The following is a 22,917-nucleotide window of genomic DNA, read 5'->3' on the forward strand; positions in this document are numbered from 1 at the left end:
AAAGGAGGCAGGACGTTGAATCTCTTTGAGAATTGTGCTGGGTCTCTTTGAGAATTGGTCCTGCTTGGAGGAGGATGTTGAATATACAAGGAACATTAAGAGGATTCTTGTTCATTCCACTTATCCTTCCAGGGAGAAGCAGATCATGGAGACCCTGTGAAATATAAAGGGGTTTTGTCATTTCACGGCAGTGCTACACTCACACATGTAGGAATTGTCACCTCCTAGCTCTTAGTCCCTATTGGGTGCTCATTTTTTTTGTGGGTCTGTCCTAACACATCAACCCCAGTTTGATGGACAAATTCAAAATTAATTTTTTTTTATCATCTCCTTTTTTTTTCCCCTCCTAAAGAGCTTTGTGGAAAGGCATGATGGAGATTTTAATCTGCAAGTGAAAGGTACTGCCAGACACCTCCATGCTGGTAATTTTAGTCAGAAGTTCAGCCACTTCTGCAAAGGGGTGGGAGGGAATGGACTAGGCTGAAATGAGAACTGTGGGAATGCTGAGAGATGAAGTAGAAGAAATCTCCTCCCAGTGCCTGTTTCTATCCCAGCTGTACATCTCTGGGGACAGGTTTCATGATTTCCCCTCCATTTTTTGGGTGAATTTGCTTCCCTGTGCTGCACCAATCAATAAGGTGAGGTTCTGCTCTTCACTACTCACAGTAACTTCAGAGCATAAATTGATTGCTCACAGTTTTCAGCACATCCAGCTTATTCCCATCCCAAGCAGGAAAAGCTGACTGTATTTGGCACAGCATTTTTAAGGGGTTTTTGTCCTCTCAGTGACATTACAGCTCACCTGGGGACAAAGTTCTGCCACTCTGGGGGAACCCAGGAGTGCAGTGTCTGGCTGATAGCTCTGATTTTCTCAAGAAAACTCTTTTGATTGCACCTTCTTTTACCTGGTTTTTCATGCTCAGTTTCTTTACCAATCCCATTTGTTCTTGCCCACCAAGCAAGTCCAGATCTGCCCACTAAAGGAAATCATCTGTATCAACCTTTCTTACATTTGATTGCACAGTGTTTTGGCAGTAATTTTGTATTAGTGTTTTGTGGGGTTTTTTTGTGCCATGTCTGTACCTGCAAGGTATCTCCACGTGGAAAGATCATACAATTTTGAAGGGATCTTGTAGCAGTGGGAATGTTACAGAGAGCTGGAAAAATCAAAGGATACTATGTTGTGGTTGAAAAGAGCGAAGGGATCCTGAACGATCTGTGTGTTATTTAACCTCATACTGATCCAGTGTGAAATCCTGGGAAGGCTGAGGTGTGATCTGCTTAGAAAGTAATTTCCATTGGCACAGTAACAGAGGTATCCAAGTCTCTCACAGGAGATTGTCAGGGGATAAAAAGCTGAGCAATTTTTAATGCCACATTATCACAAGTATCTTTCAAGAGCAAATACACCGAGTTAGACCTGAGATCACAAGAAGACCTGAGATTACAGTTGTGAAGGGAGATTTTTAACTTGCTTGCCATGGTATCAGTCATCTTCATACTCCATCTTCATTTCTCCTGCTACTGGGAGTGCATCCTGTGGGGTTTTTACCACTCCTGAGATCTTTTAGGTCTTCTGAAGAAAATTCTTGCTGCTTTTTCTTTATCAGCTCCTCTTATCCCCCTCTCTTGAATGTTCTCCTGTGTGCAAACTGAGCTCTTGTCTTTCTGTGGCCAACCCAGGGATTCATCTGCTGGGGCTTTCTGTTCTCTATCCAGTTTTAGATCAGTTATTGGGAATAAATCTTCCCTGGGAGGATGTTGAGACCCTGGCACAGGGTGCCCAGAGAAGCTGTGGCTGCCCCTGGATCCCTGGAAGTGTCCAAGGCCAGGTTGGATGGGGCTTGGAGCAGCCTGGGATGGTGGAAGGTGTCTCTGCCCTTGCAGGGAGTGGGATGATTTTTATAGATGTGGAAATTATTTTTTTGAATGAGAAAAATGGCAGATTTGGGGTGCAAAGCTGAAAAGCAACCCAAGAGAAGAATGCAGACTCCTGGCCACTCAGCACTCTGAGGGGTTTGCTGCTTTTGAAGGAGTGGCTCGATAAAACAGGTTTGACTTGTACAGGGAGCAGGATGCTGCTGATGCAACCAGTGAGATCAAGCTGCTGTTGGTGTGCTGCTTGTAAATTTAAAACTACATTCATTTCTCAAGGGGGGGAATTCCTGGCCTATTCTGTCTCAAAAGCAGCTCCAGCTCTCTCCCAGCTGAGAGCAAGGGATTTGCAGCTCACAGTGGTACTACACTGCAACATACTACACAGCCTTGACAGCTGTGGGTGATGCTGCAGCTCAGCTTTGGCCATCAGGAAGAATCCATGAAGGATCTGGACCCTTCTGAAATCACTGATGCCTCCCTGGTGTTGATGATTTCATCTCTGGTGTTGATGATTTCATCTCTGCGCTGCAGGAGCGGGGCTGATCTCTCGAGCTGCACCTTCCTGCTTTTACAGGATATCCTCTTCCCAGCCATGCTCTGGCTGCCCCCCACCACCCAAAAATAAAATAAAATCCACTGGGTGAACTGATTTGGGGCTCAGCCTTGTTGCAATGCCAGCATCCAGCCTCTCACAGCAGCGTGGCTGCCTTGTTAGCAGCGCCTGATTATTTGGCTGCTCCAACAGGAGCTGCCACATCTGAGTTGGAGCTGTGTGGAGATTAACTGGTGTCTGTCCAACCATTTGTCACACAAATAACAGTGCCAGTGGAGTGAAATACTATAAATCATTTTTTTCCAGGATTGAAACCTTTTATCAGTTGTGTCACTTCCATTATTCAATAAGCGATCAGTAACAGGCGTTGTGGTTGAGCCAGTTAGGAGTTAGAGCTGTGGCTTGTGAGGGAGCCTGTGACACCAGCAGCTGATGTAAATTCAGGATTTCATATTGATCTCTAATATTTATCTCAGTTGGTACTCAGGGTTTTGCTGGAAAGCTCAAAGGCAGCACAATTTTTGGCACAAGTCTCTTAATTCATGGCTTGGTCCCTCAAGCCCTGTGGTGTTTGTGTGGGCGCTGTCTAATGTTCAAAACATCCAAATAGCAAATCCCATCCTCCTTTTCTCAGCTTCATTCCAGAGCTAACCACAGCAGCTTCCCAGGGATTTCCAGCAACCACAGCTTTTGGAAAAAAAGTCAAATTACAAAAGTCAAATTGCAGGGATGATGACCTCCGTGTAAGAGCAGCCACAACCCTGAGCTGGATGGATTTGTGCAAAGATCTGGGCAGATGCTGGGAAATAGCAAATCACAAACATCTTCAACCTAATGATTTTTACATTTTTCACTGGTATTGTGCAAATTCACATCAAATCTGAGGAGCCCCACCCAAGGCAGCCATAGGTGATAGCAACTTGCTGCGGGTGAAGCCCTTGGAAATGCAGTCTATGGAGAGGAGACAAAATGTTGTCTCTGCCCTTGGAAAGAATTTTTCTGTTCCCACGGGGTGTCTCAGTACTTAATCTCTCCCTAGGAAGAGGGTTGGGTTAAGACTCCTTCACCAAAGAGATGGAGACCTGTGCAGTAAGCATTGCTTGAGCTGTGAGTTTGGGAAGAGAAATTGGGAAGTTTGTAAACTCCTCGTGAGAATTCCATGCTGCTTTGTCCCATTGCTGGGGCATTGCTGTGTCCCATTTGAGGTGGCTGTTTAATTGTGCAGGCTTTGAGGGGTTCTAAAATGCAAATTAATAGATTTATCCTAAAATGGTTTGGTTTGGAAGGGACTTCAAAGCCCATCCAGTGCCCTGCCAGGGGCAGGGACAGCTTCCACTATCCCAGGATGCTCCAAGCCCCATCCAGCCTGGCCTTGGACACTCCCAGGGATCCAGGGACAGCCACACCTTCTCTGACCACCTGTGCCAGGGCCTGCCCACCCTCCCAGGGAGGAATTCCTTCCCAATATCCCAGTTTCTCTCTGGTGGTTTTAAACATTCCCCCATGTCCTGTCCTATTTCCTGCTGGCACAGCTCAGTCTGTGGGTGCACTCCTGGTAGGAACTTCTGCCAAACTCAGAGTTCCAGTGAACCCTCCAGGCTCAGGTTGTCCTCCTTGTGCTGAAGGACCCAACATCTGTAGGTGTGTGGCTTCCAATTTAGCCAAGACAAGGAACTGGAAGTCTCCTGCTCTGTCAGTGCAGCGTGATGTAGAAGCTCAGGCAAAAAGGGAGATGGGTCTCTTCCAGCCTAAATGATTCCCCTGTCTTAGCATGATCATTCAGGTTTATAGGGAAATAATCATCACAGGTGGCTGAGCATTTTGTGGGGAAAGTGAGCACAGGGAATCTCTCCAAGCAGGGTTTTTCCAGTGAGGAATCCCTGCTCTCACAGGAGAAGTTGCAGCTCAGGCAGGGTGACATGCTGAACAGTTAACACCCGACACTGGCAGGCTGGCTCCTGCTCATTTTCACCAGTGGTGCAAAGTCACAAAGAACTCATGTTTGTGTTAGATATACACAAATATGGGGTTTGTGTGTTGTTTGTGTCTCAGTTTTTATTTACTTAGTGTGAACTTCCCTTTTGCAGTGGGGTGGATGATGTGGATTAAAGGTGAGCAAAATGGGAGATGGTGACAATAATTCTGACCTCTTTTGGAGTTTACATTTCAGAGTGAGTCAGAGCTGGAATAACAAAGTGGCACTGATGCCCAACCTTGGCATTGGGAAAATCAAATTCTTCATCACTTGTATCTACAAAAAAACTCAAGGAAATGAGAGCTGGGCAAATTCCATAAATATTGGTGCTCAGTCTTGACTTGCTTCCTGTAAGACACCTTGGCAGAAGCTGCCTGGATTCTTCCTCCAAATTCTGCTTCCTCTTCAGCCTTTTTTCCTGACCTCCTTCCCAGTGCATTGAGAGGGCTTTAGTGAAGGTGCATTTTGTGTTCCAGAATTGTCCTTGCAGGGAGCTTGGGCTGTGTGACCCTTCCAACCCCAGCCATTCCATGGCAGTGGCAGCTTTGCTGTTTTGGTGTCCCATCAGGCAGGGTTTGTTGTCACAGGTGCCACAGGTGTAGTGTCCCTGGGTGTCCCCCAAGGTGCAGAGCTGAGGGGCAGCTCCCCCACTATGTCGGGTTTCCAGTGCCACCCCAGTGCTGGTGTCACCTGAGCTCCCATGATCCTGGTGACAAGCATGACCCCAACTCCAGGATCAAGATAATTGAGTAGAAATGTGAACATCTTTGGGATTCCAGAGGGTCCAATATCTTGCATCAGATGGAACAGGCTGCCCAGGGAAGTGGTGGAGTCACCATCCCTGGTAGTGCTCAGAAAATGAATATTTGTGGCACTTCTCTGTTGGGCTTTGTGACATTTAGTCGAGGCTCAATAGTCTTGGAGTCTTTTCCAACCTTTGTGATTCTGTGAAATCTAGCTGAGTAACCAAAAAGAAAAAAAAAGGAATTTAGTACAACAGAAAAAGTATAATAGAAGTTCATATTTAGGGTTGAGGCTCAGATGTAATGGCACAAACTGCTCTGTTATAAATCAAACATAAGCCAAGGTGCACTGTACACTCCTGGATAGCTCTGGTAATTAATGCCTGATGATTGTGTGTTACTCCAGTCATATTTCCAGTTGTAAAAGAGATGAGAAAAGCAATGGAATGGAGTCAGAAGCTCTGCTTGCGCACTGCTTTACTCACCTGGAGTAAATTAATAAATATTCCTTTCAATAAAAATATTAAAATGCATTTAAGAAGATTTTCAATAAGCACATTTTGGGGGGCATGTTTTACATTTGAATTACTAGAGTGGGGCAGCTGGGGTTTACAGAAAACTGCCATGTAGCATTAAAAGTGAAAGAAAAAAAAAATCAATTATGATCTTGACAAATCCCATTTTGTCAGGAAAATATTTTCGTTTCCTCTGCAGGAAAACCTCTTATGGTCATTTTGTGGTTTTGTTTTTGTTTTTTGTTTTGGTTTTTGGGTTGGTTTTTTTTTGGGTTTTTTTTTTTTTTTTTTTTTTTTTTTTTTTGGTTTTTTTTTTAGTCCAGATGGGTACAAAAGAAGCAGTGACAAACTGATTCCCTTCAGTCCATAATAGCTCAGCTGGCCTGGTGAAGTCACCCAAAATTGGAGGAGCTACCCTTGGGAATGGGTGGCTGGAATGCTCCCAGCCTGTTTTGCAGAGCTGGAGCTGGGGGTCTGCTGATCACAGCCAAGCCACTGCAGCCCTGTTACATAGCAGGAGTCAGAGTCATTAAATAATTATACCTTTGATTAGCTGCTTTAACTGTTCATTGCCTTTGAAATATGATAGTATAATTTAAAGCTTTTATTAAAAGACAATTTTTCTAGGTGGTTGAAAAGGATTTTTTTTGTGTGTGTAGAAAAGAGCCATAATTTTCTGCTTCAGATAATGAAAAACTGAGAAAAATGTTTCCAATTACCATTTCCTTTTTGTCAATTGGAATCTTGTATGTTTATAGTGTATTGGAAAGGCACTGAAACCATTTAGTGGGTCCTTTACCTACTGCAGAAGTTTATATGGAGAAATATTGCAAGGGGAGGCGGAAAAAAAAAAAGAACTAAAAACATTTTTTAGAAATGTTTAATTAAAGTAACTTTTTTCCCCTGTCACCAGCAGAAGTATGAATGTGTTTTCATTTTTTTCCCCCTTCATTTGAAATGTTCAAAGCTGAAGAGAAGCCAAACGTAATTAACTATTCATATGATTTGAAGTATTACTTCTAGAGTGTTTTGTGGGTTTAAAATAGAGCCTGGGAAAGGATTTCAGTTGCAGAGGAAAGAGCTGGGGTTTTTTATACCATACAGTTTGAGTTGTATTTGGGGAAATTTCTGTAACTCAGCACTTTTATTTATTTACTTTACATGAGATTGTTTTTTCTGGGCATTCTGGAGTCCAAAAAGGGCATAGTAAGGGCTGCTGCCATATGAAATATCTTCTGTCTCCCCTTTATTTTTGTCTTTTGGGACATATGTCCTGATAATCCCTCCTGCTCCAAGCAGAAATGTTGGGAAACTTCAGAGTCGTGTTCAGGTGTTTAAAGGTGGTTCGTTGTGGAAATCTGGTTTCATAAATAGAAAAATAGTGAATTTTATAAATATAAAAATATTTTCAAATAGGGGTTGGAACCAGATCTTTAAAGATGGGTATTTCAGGTCACATCCAACCCAAACCCATTAATGAGTCTGTGATTTGTATAAGATCCATGCACTTTGTGGCCTTTTTTATTTTAAAATGTAGTGTTGGTCAGATCTTGAAATACAATGTATCCAGTTCATTTTACTCAGATATTCATATTTATGTATAGATCTAGATTAGGTAGGCCTTGGGTTTGTTTTGGGGTTTTTTTTACCCTTTTTTGAGGAATTTTTGTCATTTCTGCTTTCGCACAGGACAAGGCAATGTCCAGCCCCTTCACAGAGACAAATTTGCATGATCTGAGAATCTCCTGAGCTGCCCCTCAATGAAATATCCCAATCCTCTGACCAGAGAGGGGGGTCTGGTTGGACAAGTTGCTACCCCAGAAGAGAGGAACTCCCCAGCCTGCCCCTGCTGTAACCTGTGTGGTGCAGGAAAACTCGAGGAGGAGCAGGGGGAGGGCTGAAGTTTATCCCCAAATATTCAGCTTTGCCTCCCATCCTCCTCTTAGAAATCCATTTTCCTGTGCAGCTGTTAGCTGGAGCAGCTGTGCTGTGGGAGGAGGATGCTCCTCAGCCTCCTCCCCAGTGCTGAATTGCACTGCTGGGGTGCCTGGCTGGTTTTATTTCTGGCACTGGGCACTGGGAAGATGCTGTGGGAAGCACATGACACTCCAGCCCCCTTCCCCCAGCCTGGGTGCAGAGATCCTATTATTTCTGATAATTGATGCTGAGGGCTGTGGCGTGCCTCATTTAATCAGCCGTGCTCAGCACACTCCAGGGATGTAATTCATGTAATTCCACCTCCAACATGGCTGGCCAGCCTCGGACACACAGCCCAGCAGCCACAGCAGTTTTTAATCAGCTGTCTGAGCACTGTTTGTCTAATCAGCCAGGAACTCTGTCACAGCCAGAGCAGAGGTGACATTAGCACATCTGGAATGCCTGGCTGCAGCACTGGAGGGAGGTGTTCATGTGAACACTCTGCCAGGAATAAAAGCGTGTTTCTACTTACCAAAATGGAAAAAGACCTGAACTGGAGCAGGTTGGAAAGGGTTAACGTGGGATTTGGTTGACTGTAATATCCTGAGCATCCTTAGAGAACTTCCCAGGTAACAAACAGATGTGTCCTGAGATCACACCTGGGTTTAAACCCTTCCCACAAAGCCCTCCTGCTTTTGGAAGCAATGCTACCTGATCGTGGTGGTAGTGAACACATTTACTGCAGAACCTGGCTGATCAAAACTGGGCAGGACAAGCAGATGCATCAGCAGAGGATAAACTGCAGCCCAAATAAAGAAGGCAAACACTGAAATTCTGTCTGCTCGCAGCTGTAAAGTTACTGCCTGAGCAAATACAAAGAGAGGTGGTAACTGGGAGTGATTAAGTTTAATTGATTCCCAGTTCCTCCATATCTTTACAAAAGGCTGTCCTGGAGCCTGGTTTCCTCCTTCCTGTTCCAACACAGCTCTTCTCACTCTGATGTGCAGGTGTAAAAGCTTCTTCTACACCAGTGGGGGTAGTTCATCTCTCAGGGAGCACTCAGAAACACCAGCAAAGGGATGATCTGTGCCCCCACATCCTGCTGGGTGTCCTGCCCCAGCTGCAGCTGCTGCCACCACCCCTGCTCAGGGGCAAGGACACTTCCTCCACTGAAGGGGTGCTCAGGCATCAGAACAGGCTGCCCAGGGCAGGGCTGGACTCACGCCTGGAGAGTCCGGAATGGGGGCAAATGGGGCACTTTGTGCTGTGCCTCAGTGGCCAGGGAGGTGTTTGTGCAGATGTTGGGCTGGGTCTGGTGGGGCAGCCACAGCTTCCCTGGATCCTCAGTATCCCATGGCCAGTACTGTTTGCCACTTCAGGAAAAGTTAAATTAAGTGCTGGGAAGCTGTTAGCTTCATCCCAGATGTTTGAGGTTTGAGAAAGTTTGTCTGGGTTTTTTTTTCCTCTGGAATCTTTAGTTAGAAACACCTCTTGGTGGCATTTTTGGAAGAAAATACATTTCCAGAAATTACTTCAAAAATCAATCTGCCTTAAAGATCTTCTTTTTTTTTTTATTTGGGAGTTTTTTCTGTTAGATAATGAAGTATTTCTTACAGCATTTTATTGATAACCAGTTGGTGTTTCTTTGATTAAGCATATATGTGAGATATATACATATATATATATATACACATATACACATATACACATATATGTTATATATATATGAGATATATGATATAGATATATATTTTAATATATCTATATGATATGTCTATTTCTATATATTATATAGATACATATTTTAGATACCTAATCTATATATCTATATCTCTCTCTATATAAAATATATTGGTTTCCAACCCCAATCATATATATATGATATAGAAAATAGATTTGGATAATATAGATATAGATATAGATATATAAATACAGATATATATAGATTGTATGGATGATATAGATATAGGCATATAGATATATAGATATAGATAGATATAGATGTAATATAGATTATATGGATGATATAGATATGGATATAGATATAGATATAGATATAGATATAGATATAGATATAGATATAGATATAGATATAGATATAATCTCTGGAGATGGCAACAAGAGCAGTTTGTTGGGTTTACTTTGGGGAGCAGGAAGTGAAGCCAGAGCAGACAAACTGAATATCCTGGGAAATAATTCCAAGACAAAGCAGGCAGCTAATGACCTGCAGGGCCTGTTCCAGCCTGGTTGTGGGTAACAGCAGTGTGTAATTCCAGAGGCAGGCAGGGTAGGATGGCTCTGCTCTCCTGGCACATCAATCACCCTGCAGAGGCTTTGCTTGGCAGTGTCCAAATCCTTATTGAATCCGTAAAGGCAGGAGAGCACCTGGAGGAAGCAGGCAGGAGCCTAATCGATGCCAAAGGATGCATGTGGATGGATCAGGACCTCAGCATCTCTGTGGGAAAAGTCCATTTGTTTAAAGGGAAGGGAAAGGCCTGACACTTAACACATTAAAATGGATTATTTCATCAATAGGTTAATAGAAAAGCAGGCTGCAGGTTCAGTCCTGCACGCAAAACGTGCCATTAAAGTGTGAAAAATGGGAAAGGCACTGGGAAGGGGTCTCTGCGCACTGGAGACCATCTTCCCTTTCAGAGGGGTGCCAGACCTCGATTTTGCCTATTTATATGTAAATGTTTCAGAGGAAAAACAAGTTTTCTGCAGGGCAATTCTGCTTCTCTAGTGCAGAGGCTTCTTAAACAGCTCTTTAAATAAAAGGGTTTTTCCAGGTTGAAGGATGCACCCAATGGAAACACTTCCAGATTTGGTGATGTCACTCAGAACGCAGTCCTCCTTTTCAGAATGGAGCATTGAATACAGCAGATGGCTTTATTCAAATCATACCTGGCTTAACAGTCAGGGGGGTTCAGGCAGTGCTCTTCCAGCTCTAATTCTTCAGCTGAAAATGGAGTTTTTTGTTAAAGCCTGAAATGAGTTTGTGACACTGTTCCTTCTCCCTGTCAGCAGCTGTATGGTCTGAGTTCTGTGAGGCATTACAGAAATTCCCCCATAAATACTGAAGGAAATTCCTTCAATTATTATACCCTGGTACTGGCTGTGTTGTGGGGTGTGGATGAAATCCTGAAGAGAGAGGGACATCTGTGGTGGGAGGGAGAAGGGTCTGTGGTCCCTTAGAAGACTTCTTGAGTCAACCACCAACTCAGCACCATCATATTCATCACTAAACCCTGTCCCACATCCAAGTGCCATTTACACACTTCCAGACAGGGGAATTCCAGCAGTTCCCTGTTCTTCCTGTGGCTCTCAGGTGTCCTGGTCTACTCAGATGTTTCATCTGGTTCCTGTGTGAGGAAACCCAGCCAAACTTAAAGATTCTAAAGAGAGTGAAAATGTGCTCTCCCCTAATGAGCCTGGGAACAGGGGACTTTTGGGCCAGATTTTCTGTTCGTTGTGAAGCAGCAGCTCAGAGGATCTCAACATTTGGGTCGATCTAATAAAACAAGGGTGTTGCTATTCTCTGTAAAGAATAGACTTTTTCCTCCCCTCCTTTCCAAATAAACACTTGGATTTTGCAGTAGGGGAGGAATTTTGGAGCAGCCTAGGATAGTGAAAAGTATCCCTGCCCATGGCAGGGGGTGGAACAAGATGGGCTTTGAGGTCCCTTCCAACCCAAACCATTCTGGGATTTTATGATTCTACTTCCTCTGGGCTCAGTGCTGCAAAGAACATTTGTTGGGATGAGGATTTAAGGTCATTACATCATCATTTCAGTTTCTAAATGTGGTGATGTAAAAGGAGATTTAAAGGTGAACTCTGGGCACCAAGTGATCCCCACAGGCTTTTGGAGGAAAAGGAGCTCTTGTCTGGCTGTGTTTTGTCGTGAAGTAAATCACATTTTACAGTAGCTGTTTTGTCCAGTCCTGTGTGTTCTGCTCGAATACTTCCTGCCTTCTTTTTTTTTTTTTTTGCTTTTTTTTTTTTTTTTTTTTTTTTTTTTTTTTTTTGACTTTTACTGGTCTGTTTTTGTCTATTCCAATAGCAGATCCATTTAATCTTGTCAAATGGTGTCATGTTGTGGTGACTGAAAGAAGAATCACTCTGAATATGAGGTTTTCCACACTGGCCATAGATTGCAGGGGCTGAGTGGTCCTTGTGTGCATTTTCTGTGTGTAGCTCTTCACGTGTGAGCAGGCTCGTGCTTGGATTTTACTTCACATGCTTTTTGATGTTTCTTTTCTCCCCTTTTTCATTGACAAAAAAAAAAAAATTTTTTTTCTTTCTTCCCCTTCTTTTTTTCTTTATTTTTATTCTCTTTTTTATTTTTTTTTTCTCTCTTCCCCTCCTGCTCTCTGGACGCAGCCAAACGCAAAGCTTGGAAACTAAACCGTGTTGGTAGCCTGCGAAATATTTACAGCAGCAGCAGCACCAACACCGAAGGTAACAAACCCACCCGCCCCAGACAAACACCTCCTCTCTCCCCCCTTTTTTTTAACCCACTTCTCCAGAATTTCACCCTCCTTGCCCCTCTCCCTTTTCCCCTGGAAATGAGATTTGCCCCAAGCATGCGTGTTTGTTTCCACCCCGTGTTTGCAGAGTCATTCCACTTGGTCTTTTCATCTTTCTGTTCGTGCCTTTTGTTTTGCCATTCATGTTCCTTTCAGCTTACTTAAATTTTGACCTTTCCCTCTAGTCGTGGAGTGGTGATGTTTAAATTACTTCAGGAACCCATTTTCTCCTTTTATTTATTTTTTTTAAGAGATACATATATATATTTTCCCTTTCTCCATGTGGGCACTCAATGTAATATTTCCCAAGTTATTACGGTTTTTAAAAGTGTTAGTATCAGGTGTAATGATCTGTAGCCAAATACAATAGTGTGCCATGACATTTAAGTAACAATCTTAATTTGTTTTGTGCAAGCCTTCTCCATAATGCTCTTTGCAGCTCTAATCCAGAGGCGAGACAGTGCCGGGTCATTTGCATGTGCTACTCTTGCTTGTAAATTCTGGATATTGTTGTATTTCTAAAGGTCACCCGGTGCCAAAGTTCACAAATTGACTTACATTGCTTTTTTTTTTCCCCCCCACCCAAGGCAGCCGTCATGCCTTTTGTATAATAGCACATGGAATTTTATGTATTTATTTTCCCCCCCTCCCCTCTCCACCTTCAAACAACACAATTACAAACTTTTTTTTTTTAATATATATATATTTTTTTTATTATTATTACAAATGTCAAAGGTCAGAACGACTCGCAAACCAAGCAAGGAGGAGAGGGGGAGGAAAAAAACCATCTCCAGCAGCATGGAAGAGGGATGGTGTAAGGAGCAGGGAGTGCAAAATAGGTCACAACTCAGTAATCTCCCTATAAGGGAGGGGGATTTTTTTTTTTTTCTCTTCACTTAAGTGCAAACCAAATGGGTCAAGTAATCGCCAGCGCATGCCCTAACACTAATTGACTTATTTTGGAATGATTATAACTGTAATATTTTTCTTAATGTCACTGTTTTCTGGGCTGTTGATTTTAGTGATTGCCAAGCGGTGGCATTAAATCTCTTGTAAATTTTAAATTGCATGCTATTTCTGTAAACAAGTCCCTCTGTTCACATCCTGATCATTAACCTTTGGTGATTTATATCACCGTCCTTTTTTTGCACAATTACAGCCCAGGCTGCTGCCGGGGGCCTGGCTCTCCCTGCCAAAGTGTGCACAGGAAACAAAAGTGGGGTTTTATTCCAGCTTGTTAAGGCAGATTCTTTTTTTTTTTTTTTTTTTTAACTATAATTTTGTTTCATTTCTCAGCCTAAGTGTAAAATTATTGCCTTTCAGAGCTGCTAAGCTGGCTGGTTTGATCCTTTCATTGTCTTTTCAAATAAATATGAAAAGACAGAGAGTGACTGTCAGATATTCATAAGTCTTGGGGTTGTCTTTTTTCCACAAAGGCACTTTAATAATTTTCAATTTTCTATTTGTTGTTTATACCTCCCAGCCCCATTTTTCTTCTGATCAGATATGTTTGTTGCTACAGGTTTAGTGCTTGAGAAGCTTGTGAATTTTTATTTACCTGTTCATAACCTGCAGCAGAGGAACAAATATATGGAATTCCCTTGTGTTTTACAGATCCAAGTTTTTGTAGGGCCTGTCTAATTTGAGGAATCTTTTCTCTTACTGATCAAACTAAGTACTGAAGGCACCTTGGTATGGAAACACAGTCCTGCTGGCCATGGCCCAAAAAGTTTTGAGACACAGCATCAAAATGAAATTCTAAAATTGGGCAAATGCCTCATTTTTTGGATGTTTTATCCCCTCCCAAAAGCTGGAGGTCCAATGTTCTTAGCTGTGAGCCTTTGTGTGAGAGCTGCAGTGGTGAGACATGCAAATGTGGAATTAATGAGCATTGTAAGTATTAAAAACCACATGTTTAGATAATTATGCCTTCAAAAAAGAGAACGATGATGGGAAATGACAGTCCAGAATAACAAATCTGCTTTGGTCCTTGGCACACGCTTGCTCAGTGGCACTCACACCTATTCACACACCAAAAAACATTTCCCTCAGGTTCAGCCCTGGTTTGAAAAGCTCTCCAGTCATTTTTAACTGCCTGCTGGTGTTTTTAGGTGCTCTGGGTGTGCTGCCAGGTGGGCAGATCTCACCTGGAGCCCAGGTGCTGCACTTGTGCTCTGGGGGGGTGATGGTGATGCCTTTTTGGGCTACCTAAAAAGAGAGGCCAGACAAAATTAAGATAATAAAAGCAGTTCTATTTATTGAAGGGGGCTACACCCAAAAAATGGACAATGGGTCATGGGTTTTCACACTTTTATAAGTTTGGTCCATTTGCATGTTGGGAGTTATCTCCCAATTACAGCTGCAGGTAATGAAGTCATTTAAGTTTGTTCCCCCAGCTCACTTTTGTTTCCATCTCTCAGGGTGCCCTTGATTCCCAGGTCTGGAGAGGAATTGTTGACCAAAATGAGAAAGCAGCAGCTCACACTGTATATAGAGTTTAGAGTTTTACACTAAAGAACTGCAGGATTACAAATAGGTGGAAAATAGAAAAGCTGAAATCCTAAGGCTTCAGTGGTCCCCGGTGTGGGGGCACTCTGTGCTTGAGCTTCCCCCTCTCTCTCCTGGCTGTTTCACAGCAAAAATAAGGTTTTGGGTGGGATTGTCCCCAGGTCTGGGATCCCATCTGAAGGACTCAACCTTCTGAGGATGTCAGAATCACTGAGGTTGGAAAAGCCCTCCCAGCCCAGCGAGTCCAGGCTGTGCCTGGCGCCCTCCTTGTCCCCAGCCCAGAGCCCTGAGTGCCACCTCCAAGCCCTGCCTTGGACACCTCCAGGGGTGGGGACTGCACTCCAATCCCTGAGCACCCTTTCCATGGAGAAATTCCTGCTGCTGTCCACCCTGAGCCTGCCCTGGCCCAGCCTGAGGCCTGTCTCCGTCTCTCTGGGTGCCTCCCAGTGAACCCCGGCCAGCCCCGGGTCGGCAAACAGCGGGGGGGCAGCCCCGAAGTGACCGACAATGGGGGGACACTCTCTGGTGCCCTGAGGGTACTGAGGGCAGCTAGGCTAGTCACCTTTGCAGCAGAAGAGACGCTGGAGACATCGGTGGAGGGTAAAAGGCCGACTCTGAACAGGGGGCCAATCCAAGGTTTATTCGGAGCTCCCCAGAGAGCCCCACACCTCAGGGGTGCGCCGTGCTCAGAGTGAGACAAAGGAATCTCAAGGTTACATTTAAAGGGGGGGAGGAAACCGAGGGTAGATACATTTGCTGACCAATAAAGACCCTCCAGGGATGCAGCCTTAGGGGATGGACATTTGGGATAGCGTATAACATCATCCTTGGGGGGCTGACCCCTGGCTTCGGGCTAATCACTCGACGGCTTTGACCGAAAGATCTAGATAGAAGGGATGGGATGCTGAGTGACTGACAGAGAGCCAGGGCGGGGATTTGGGGGATGATCTCAACACAGGAGAATGGTTACACAGGTAGAGGAAGGGGGTACAAAAAGGGTACATCATCTGGGGAGAATAAGGGGATACAAAATCAGAACTATTACAAAGTATAAAAGCACACTGCAACATCGGCTGTTCCCTCTCCTCCTGTCCCTGTTCCCTGGAGCACAGCCCGACCCCTGCCTTGCCCCAAAATTGCAGAGTCACCTCCTCCATCAGATCTGTCTGATTAGAAGAAATCTTACTTTCATTGGTGTTAGAGTTTGCCTAAACTCTTTAGCTGTCAGATTTTGGGTGGTTTTCCACAGGAGGCCAAATGACAAAGTCCCACGTGCTCCCTGTTGCAGGCAGCCAAGCTTGAATCAATCCTTTGCTGCTTTGGAGGGGAAAGTAGGTAGCAGGAGTGAGTTCTGCTTAAAGCAAACCCCATTCTGGTTTTAAGGGTCCCTTGTACCTGTTATCATGGCAGTGTTATTAAAATACAGAGTAATTTCTCCTGTACCAACAGATTTCAGGCCAGGTTGGACAGGGCTTGGAGCAACCTGGGATAGTGGAAGGTGTCCTGTGGCAGGGGGTGCAGCTGGATGAGCTTTATGGTCCCTTGCAGCTCAAGCCATTCTGTGATTCTACAATTTTGCAGCACAGCAGGAAGGATTATCTTTAAGGAATTAAAAACCTGTACTCTGCATGCATAAAGATCCTGATTTTCCCCCTCCTCACTGTTGCCTGTGTGATTTTGGTTGGGTCTGGTGGGCACTGAGGGAGAACTTTTTTGTTTGGATACTCATACTTGGCAGTCCCAAGCTACCTTTGGTTCCAAAGTGATGCTGTGGTGCTGTGCCCATGCAGGAAGTTACATCTAAACTGGATTTTTAAAAATTTTTCTGTCTAAACTGAATTCTAAAGAATTTTTCAACTTGAGTTGTCTTGGCACCCAAATAAAACATCAAGCCCTCGAGGCAGAGGGCTTCAGTGCCTTCAGCCTTTCACCACCATTCAGAGAAATGTGATCTAAACCAGAACAGAACTCTTCCAGTGGAACACAACCTTTACCAAGAGCTGTGGGCAAGCCACAGCAGAGCTCCGTTGTCCTGACGGGGTTGATTTTCAAAACTAATTAGATTTAGACACTGGGTTTGGAAAGGGGAGAGAAGTATTAGCATAGCCATGCCCAGTGGGACATGGCACAAATATTTCCTTAATTGAGGCTGCTAATAAACATACTTATCTGCCAAGTGAGGGGGATGATTCTCACCGAGTGGCGAAGGTAACGTAACCCAACACGCGTGAGACGTAAATAACAAAATTGTTGTAAACAAATTGTGGTTGTCAACAACTCCTGTTCCTTCCCAGCGTGCCCCAGCAGCTCTTCCCTCTCCTCCTTTTGAAACGATGAAGGGTTATGGTGCTTGAGCAGAAGAGATTTTCAGGAGAGGGAGGAGGAGGCGATGAAAAAGGAGCTTAAATAGGTCTGGGTGTTACTTGAGGCAGGTTTGGCTGGGATTCAGGCTGTAACCTCAGCTCTTGAGGGTGCTTCAGGAGCATTTGAAACGTGCCCTCAAGGGGGTTTTGGTGCTGCACTTGACTTCTTCTTCCTGGGAAGTGTTTCCTGTGTGAGTGGCACCACCCTCCAGATGTGCATGATGAGTTACTGTTAATTAGCAGCAGCACCAGCATCCTCTGCTGTCAGACAGCTGTGTTGGGCAGAGATACAAATGCACAGCCTGGTTGGCCTGGAAGCCAGCAAATCCAGTCTTATTCTGGCAAAATACTCATAAATGCCTCTTAGAAATATCTTCATATTTATTTGTTTGAAAGCCACTTTCAGGATGGGTGTGATTTCTGCATGGCAGAAGGGAGCCCTTGCCTCGTCTTGACTTTCCAGGCTGAAAGGTTGGACCAGGTGATCCTTGAGGTCCCTCCCAACCTGATCTTCTAGGATTTTTGTGACTTGGAATTGTGCCCCTCACTGGTGCAAGGTGTTATTTATGCAGTTCTTAATATTGAGAGTAAATTAGGAGGGGAGTGGAAATGGAGACCAAGCTGGTTTGTGCACATTATTCAGGACCACTCCTGAGAGATACCAGGAGGTGTGAGTGCTTCTGGACATGTGTTTTCCCTACATTCCATAGACTAAAAATGGAGTTCTCTGGAACAAGTTATGGACTAATTGTATCCTGTGGTAATTTTCAGTGTGGTTTTCTAAACGTGATCCCAGTCCCACATCACAAACACATGGGTGGGGGAAGGCAGGGGGGCCATGCCCTGAACGTTTGTTTTTTCTTCCACGATCCTAAGAAATTTTATCTCTTTGTTTTCCAGAAGTGGGTGGGCTGTGGCAGTGTCTGGTTTTTGGCACAGCAAAATAAATTGTGAACTTGGGTTAAATGCAGTTGACTGTGGAAGGATGATGGTGAGAAGTGTTCCTGGAATCCCAGAATGATTTGTGTTCGAAGGGACCTTAAAGTCCATCCCATTCCACCCCTGTAATGAGCAAGGACACCTTCCACTGTCCCAGGCTGCTCCAAGCCCTGTCCAGCCTGGCCTGAAACATTTCCAAGGATGGGGCAGCCACATCTGGGCACCCCAAAATTCACTGATTCCATGTGGACTTCCACTAAAAGAAAAAACCTCTTGTCCTTTTCCTTCCATATCATTACAATCTCACAGTTTTGGCTCATTTCCTATCCCAGCCACCCTTCCCTCTTCAAAAAACAAAAAGCAAAAAACAAGAAAGGAAAAACAAACAACAACAGCATTTTTAGACATCTCCTGTTGATAATAACTTCCAAATGGAAGTCAGTGGCAGCTGGTTCTTCACACTTTAACCCTTCCTCTGCTGCCCTTCCAGGAAATAATTGATGACTGATTGGCCCATTAACCTTTTTTTCTTTAAAAAAAAAAAAGTTTGACAGCCTGGACTTGTGTAATGAGGAGGGATTCCTGGTGAAATCGGGCTGATGGCTGAGTTGCTTGCCCCTGAGGATGCAAAATTAGCCCCGTGGGACCTCGTCTGCATAGAAACTGGACACAATTAGTGTAATATCCGGTGTTATTAATGTAGTTTGGAGTAATTGGGCAGGTTGATTTCGACAGGTTGATGGTGCTAAAATACTATTATAGTGGACCTTTCCATGAATAACTGTTAAACATGGAAAACTGTTTAATAAAATTTTGTGATTGGGCTCACAGGGATTTAAATAGCACAAGCTATAATTTGGCTGAAGAGTAAAAATGAACAATTTCATCCTCCTGCCTGGATTTTCCTGTTCCTGCATGCTGTGCTTAAGGACATACAGGAACAGGTTTGTTCCTTGTCTTCTGAAGGAATTGCCCTGGGGCTGATGTGGAGCAGGCACTGCTGCTTTGTTTCACAGCTGAGCTTGGGGGAAAAAAATATTGGTGTGTTTAAGCAGAAAAAATTAAGGAGGATGCCTTCAGCACAGCTTTTTGGGGAGTACATCTGAAACTTCAGTGGATATAGAATCATGGAATTACTAAGGTTAGAAAAGACCTGCAAGATCATCAAGTGCAGCAGTTAATCCAGCACTGCCACGTTCACCACTAATCCATGTCCCCAGGTGTCATATTTAAAAATCTTTTAAAGCCCTCCAGGGATGGGGTCTCCAAACGTCTCTGGGCAGCCCCTTCAATCCCTGAGCACCCTTTCCATGGAGAAATTCCTCAGGTGTCCACCCTGAGCCTGCCCTGGCCCAGCCTGAGGCCGTTCCCTCTCCTCCTGTCCCTGTTCCTCCGGCTGTCCCCTCCTGTCAGGAGCTGTGCAGAGCCACAAGGGCCCCCTGAGCCTCCTTTTCTCCAGGCTGAGCCACTTCCCAGCTCCCTCAGCCTCTCCTGGGCCTCCAGAGCCTTCCCCAGCTCCATTTTCTTCTCTGAACCTCAAAATGTCCTTCCAGCCCCACCTGAAAACGTGCTGCAGCTCTCCTGGGCTTATTTCTCTTGGGTAAGCCAGCTCCATGTGTGTGATCAGCATCATTAAAGAGGAGATCAGAGGAGTCAGTGGTGCTGCAGAGACCTTAACTTTGTTGTCCTACAGGAGACAGTGCACAGGGCTGAATGTAACTTCATTTATTGTGGAGTAGTTCCTCTTAGATCCTCCTCACAAAACCCTGAAAGCTCTGCTTGATAAACGAGGCTTTGGCCATGATTAATTCATGGCATTTTGGGTAATGTTTCTACCTGTTTGTTTGGAACACTGTGTTGCTAAAGTGGAATGAACACTTGTAGCCGTGCATCATTCATCTTTGACCCAGGTGAATGACATGGAGCTGTGTCAGGGGGGTTTAGGTTGGATTTTAGGAAAAGGTTCTTCTCCCAGAGGGTGTTGGGCACTGAACAGGCTCCACAGGGTTTGGTCACAGCCCCAAGGCTGCCAGAGCTCCAGGAGCATTTGGACACCACTCCAGGGATGCACAGGGTGGGGTTGTTGGGGTGTCTGTGCACGGCCAGGGGCTGGACTTCAATCCTCTGGATCCCGTCCAACTCTGGACATCCCATGATTTCTTTTCCCACTTAGCCCATGCACTGTTTTCCAGTAAATCTGTTTCAGGTACCTTCCTGCACCTGAAAATGACATTGAGCTCTGTGTTTATCCCCACCTCGAGCTGCCAAGTCACCTCCTGCTGCTTTTGAGGCATCCTTACAGCAGTGCAAGCACTGGCCTTGCTGACATGGAGCTTATCCAAGAAAACCCCTTGTCCCCCAGCTTGGGAACACAGCTGCCAGCAGTGCTGTCTTTAAATCTGCTGCTGGATTTGTCCCTGATCTTTGCATGTTTATGGATGATGAGGGAACACAGTAGTGGCATGGCTCTGAATATATAATAAGTCATTATCGGACAAAATGTTCTTTCTGAAGCTCATTATGGCTGATGTTCACCAGAATATTGTGCTCTATTATTCTTTTCCTTTCATGCCTCGTGCCAGCCCGTCCCAATTGCACTAATTCTGCTTCAGCTTCCTTGATTTTTTTAATTTGGCATTGGTGTCCCATGTGTAGGTGGGGTGTGTGTCCATTTATTTCAGTTCTGCTGGTATTTCCATGTGCTGCTCCTCTGGCCTGAATACTTGTCCTTCTCCTCCAGCAGCCCTAAGGATATTTCACTGACCCTCTCTCCTGGCTTCTCAGATCATTTTCTCATCTCCCATGTCAGATGTGGATGTTGAATAGGTTGAACTGATTTTAATCCTGTATTATAGCCCAGTAATTATTATTATTATTATCATCCCAGTATTTATGCTGTAGAGGAGAAAATGTCCACATCTGCTTTAAAATATCTGTGCTTGTAAAAACTGCTTGAAAGAAGAGGGTAAACTGTTACATTTTCTGTATTATCAGCTCTTTGTGGTCCATTCATCTTTTATTTTGTGGCACCCTTTGATTTTTACATTATGCAGCTTTTAGCACCTCGGGTTTAAATCCGAATGTAGCTTGTTGGCCACTTTATGTTTGATTAAGGTACAGACTCGATTCCAAGCTCACAAACACAGGGACTGAGTATTCACCCAAACCACTGCTTTATCTGCATAGCATTTGGAGAGGAAAAGCAGAGAGGATCCTGGTTGTTTCCTGGTGCACTGTGCAGGGCAGGATCCACACCTGCAGTTAACAGGATTTGCACAGTCTCAGGATGGTTTGGATTGGAAGGGGCCTTCAAGATCATCCAGTGCTACCCCTGCCATGGCAGGGACACCTTCCACTGTCCCAGGTTGCTCCAAGCCCTGTCCAACCTGGCCTTGGGCACTGCCAGGGATCCAGGGGCAGCCACAGCTGCTCTGGGCACCCTGTGCCAGGGCCTGCCCACCCTCACAGGGAGGAATTCCTTCCCAATATCCCATCTAAATCTACCCTCCTTCATCTTAAAGCCATTGTGTAACAGAAGGTCTTATCAACCAAGGTTGTTTCAGCTGCCTTTCACTATCCTTAATCTATTGCATTTTTTTTTTCTTTTTTTTTTTTTTTTCCAGAGCAAGAAGAGAACTTTGAGTTTATCATTGTCTCTCTCACGGGCCAGACTTGGCACTTTGAAGCAACCACCTACGAAGAGAGGGACGCGTGGGTCCAAGCCATAGAGAGCCAGATCCTGGCCAGTTTACAGTCCTGTGAGAGCAGCAAGAACAAGGTATGGGGCACAGAGTAATGCTGGCAATCACCCATGGGTCAGGGGATCATTAGGATGACAGCAAATTCTGGGTTTTAAGCCCTTACTCCTCGAGGTGTGTGTGTTCCCCCCACAGCTGAGCAGGGTTGGAGCTCTCTGAGGGAAGAACATGGCCTGGGAGGAGCAGCTTTCCCCCTTGGAATGCTTTCCTTTGATGACAGAAGGAATCTGCTCAGCTTTCCTGTGAAAACAAATGTTTAAAATCTGCGATGTCTTCAGCCAATGCTCATTTTGGGAGAACTTCTGTGTCTTGAGTGCAGGTGTCTGTAAACACTTCACAGGAGAGAGCAAGGTGCTGAGTGCTGATTGAGGGAGAGAAATGGCCAATAATTGTCCAGAACTGTAGATCCTTGAGTATTACCCACCCAACAGTTGTCTTTCATGATTTTATGCTGCAAGGAAGAAACTCATATTTTTAAATGGATGCCTGCCTTTATTGCCCTACTGTGCCAGACTAGGTCAAACACCAGTAATTACCATCATCATAACACAATTTACTTCACATTTTGTGTTTAAAAATGGGGTTTTTTCCAACATATATTCCTGAGAGGGAGGAAAATCATAGGTTACATATTTCTTGCTTAGCATGGGTTCACACATTCTGAAATGAATGTGTGTGTTATCAGAGCACAGGCGAGGAAGTTTGTACATTAACACCAACATAAAAAGATGAACACAAAAGGATAAAGAGTGGCTGGGCAATGGCTCAGAGAGGTTTTTCTCACTGGGTTCCCAAAGCATGTCAGAAGAACTGGCTGGAACAGCAAAGGGCAGTTGGCTGGGCAGGTTTAGTAGGTGTCCTATGGAAGTTGTGTCTCCAGGTGGATATCCACAAGCCTACTGAAATCACACCCTCAGGTAGCCCTCAAGGCAGTTTAGTTGGTGTCTGGGTTTCAAAAGACAGGTGTCTGCTAAGGAAGGCAGGAGCCTCCCCTAAAATGGAAAATGCAAACCCCCTTCCTCCGAATTGTTATAATTTTGAAATTAAGGGGCTCTCAGGCAAAGATATGGGAATAGGAATAACAGTTCTTTAGTAGGGAAGAAAATAAAAATAAAATAAACAATGCAGTGATACAGAACAACACTGACAGAGTCAGAATACAACTTCACACCCTGTGGGTCGGTGTGTTGATAGCAGTCCCATTAAGTGGTGGCTGAGCTCTCGTGCAGTGCCAGCTGTGGT

At 44.5% G+C, this 22,917-nt stretch overlaps 1 protein-coding gene across 11 annotated transcripts in view; it reads left to right on the top strand.

Moving 5' to 3' along the window:
• The window catches only part of AGAP1 (ArfGAP with GTPase domain, ankyrin repeat and PH domain 1), a 306,975-nt gene that overhangs the window by 243,926 nt on the left and 40,132 nt on the right, over positions 1-22,917 (top strand). For 7 of the 11 annotated variants that reach the window (XM_041399539.1, XM_041399540.1, XM_041399536.1 and 4 more), the window contains 2 exons: positions 11,962-12,039; positions 21,541-21,695. In XM_041399539.1, coding sequence (XP_041255473.1) covers positions 11,962-12,039; positions 21,541-21,695 — 233 coding nt within the window. The remainder of the gene's footprint in view (positions 1-11,961; positions 12,040-21,540; positions 21,696-22,917) is intronic. The other 4 variants (XM_041399541.1, XM_041399542.1, XM_041399534.1 and 1 more) reach the window with 1 other exon arrangement.

This window comes from Onychostruthus taczanowskii, unplaced genomic scaffold (genome assembly GCF_017590055.1).
Source record: "Onychostruthus taczanowskii isolate IOZ18803 unplaced genomic scaffold, ASM1759005v1 scaffold164, whole genome shotgun sequence".
Taxonomy (NCBI): domain Eukaryota; kingdom Metazoa; phylum Chordata; class Aves; order Passeriformes; family Passeridae; genus Onychostruthus; species Onychostruthus taczanowskii.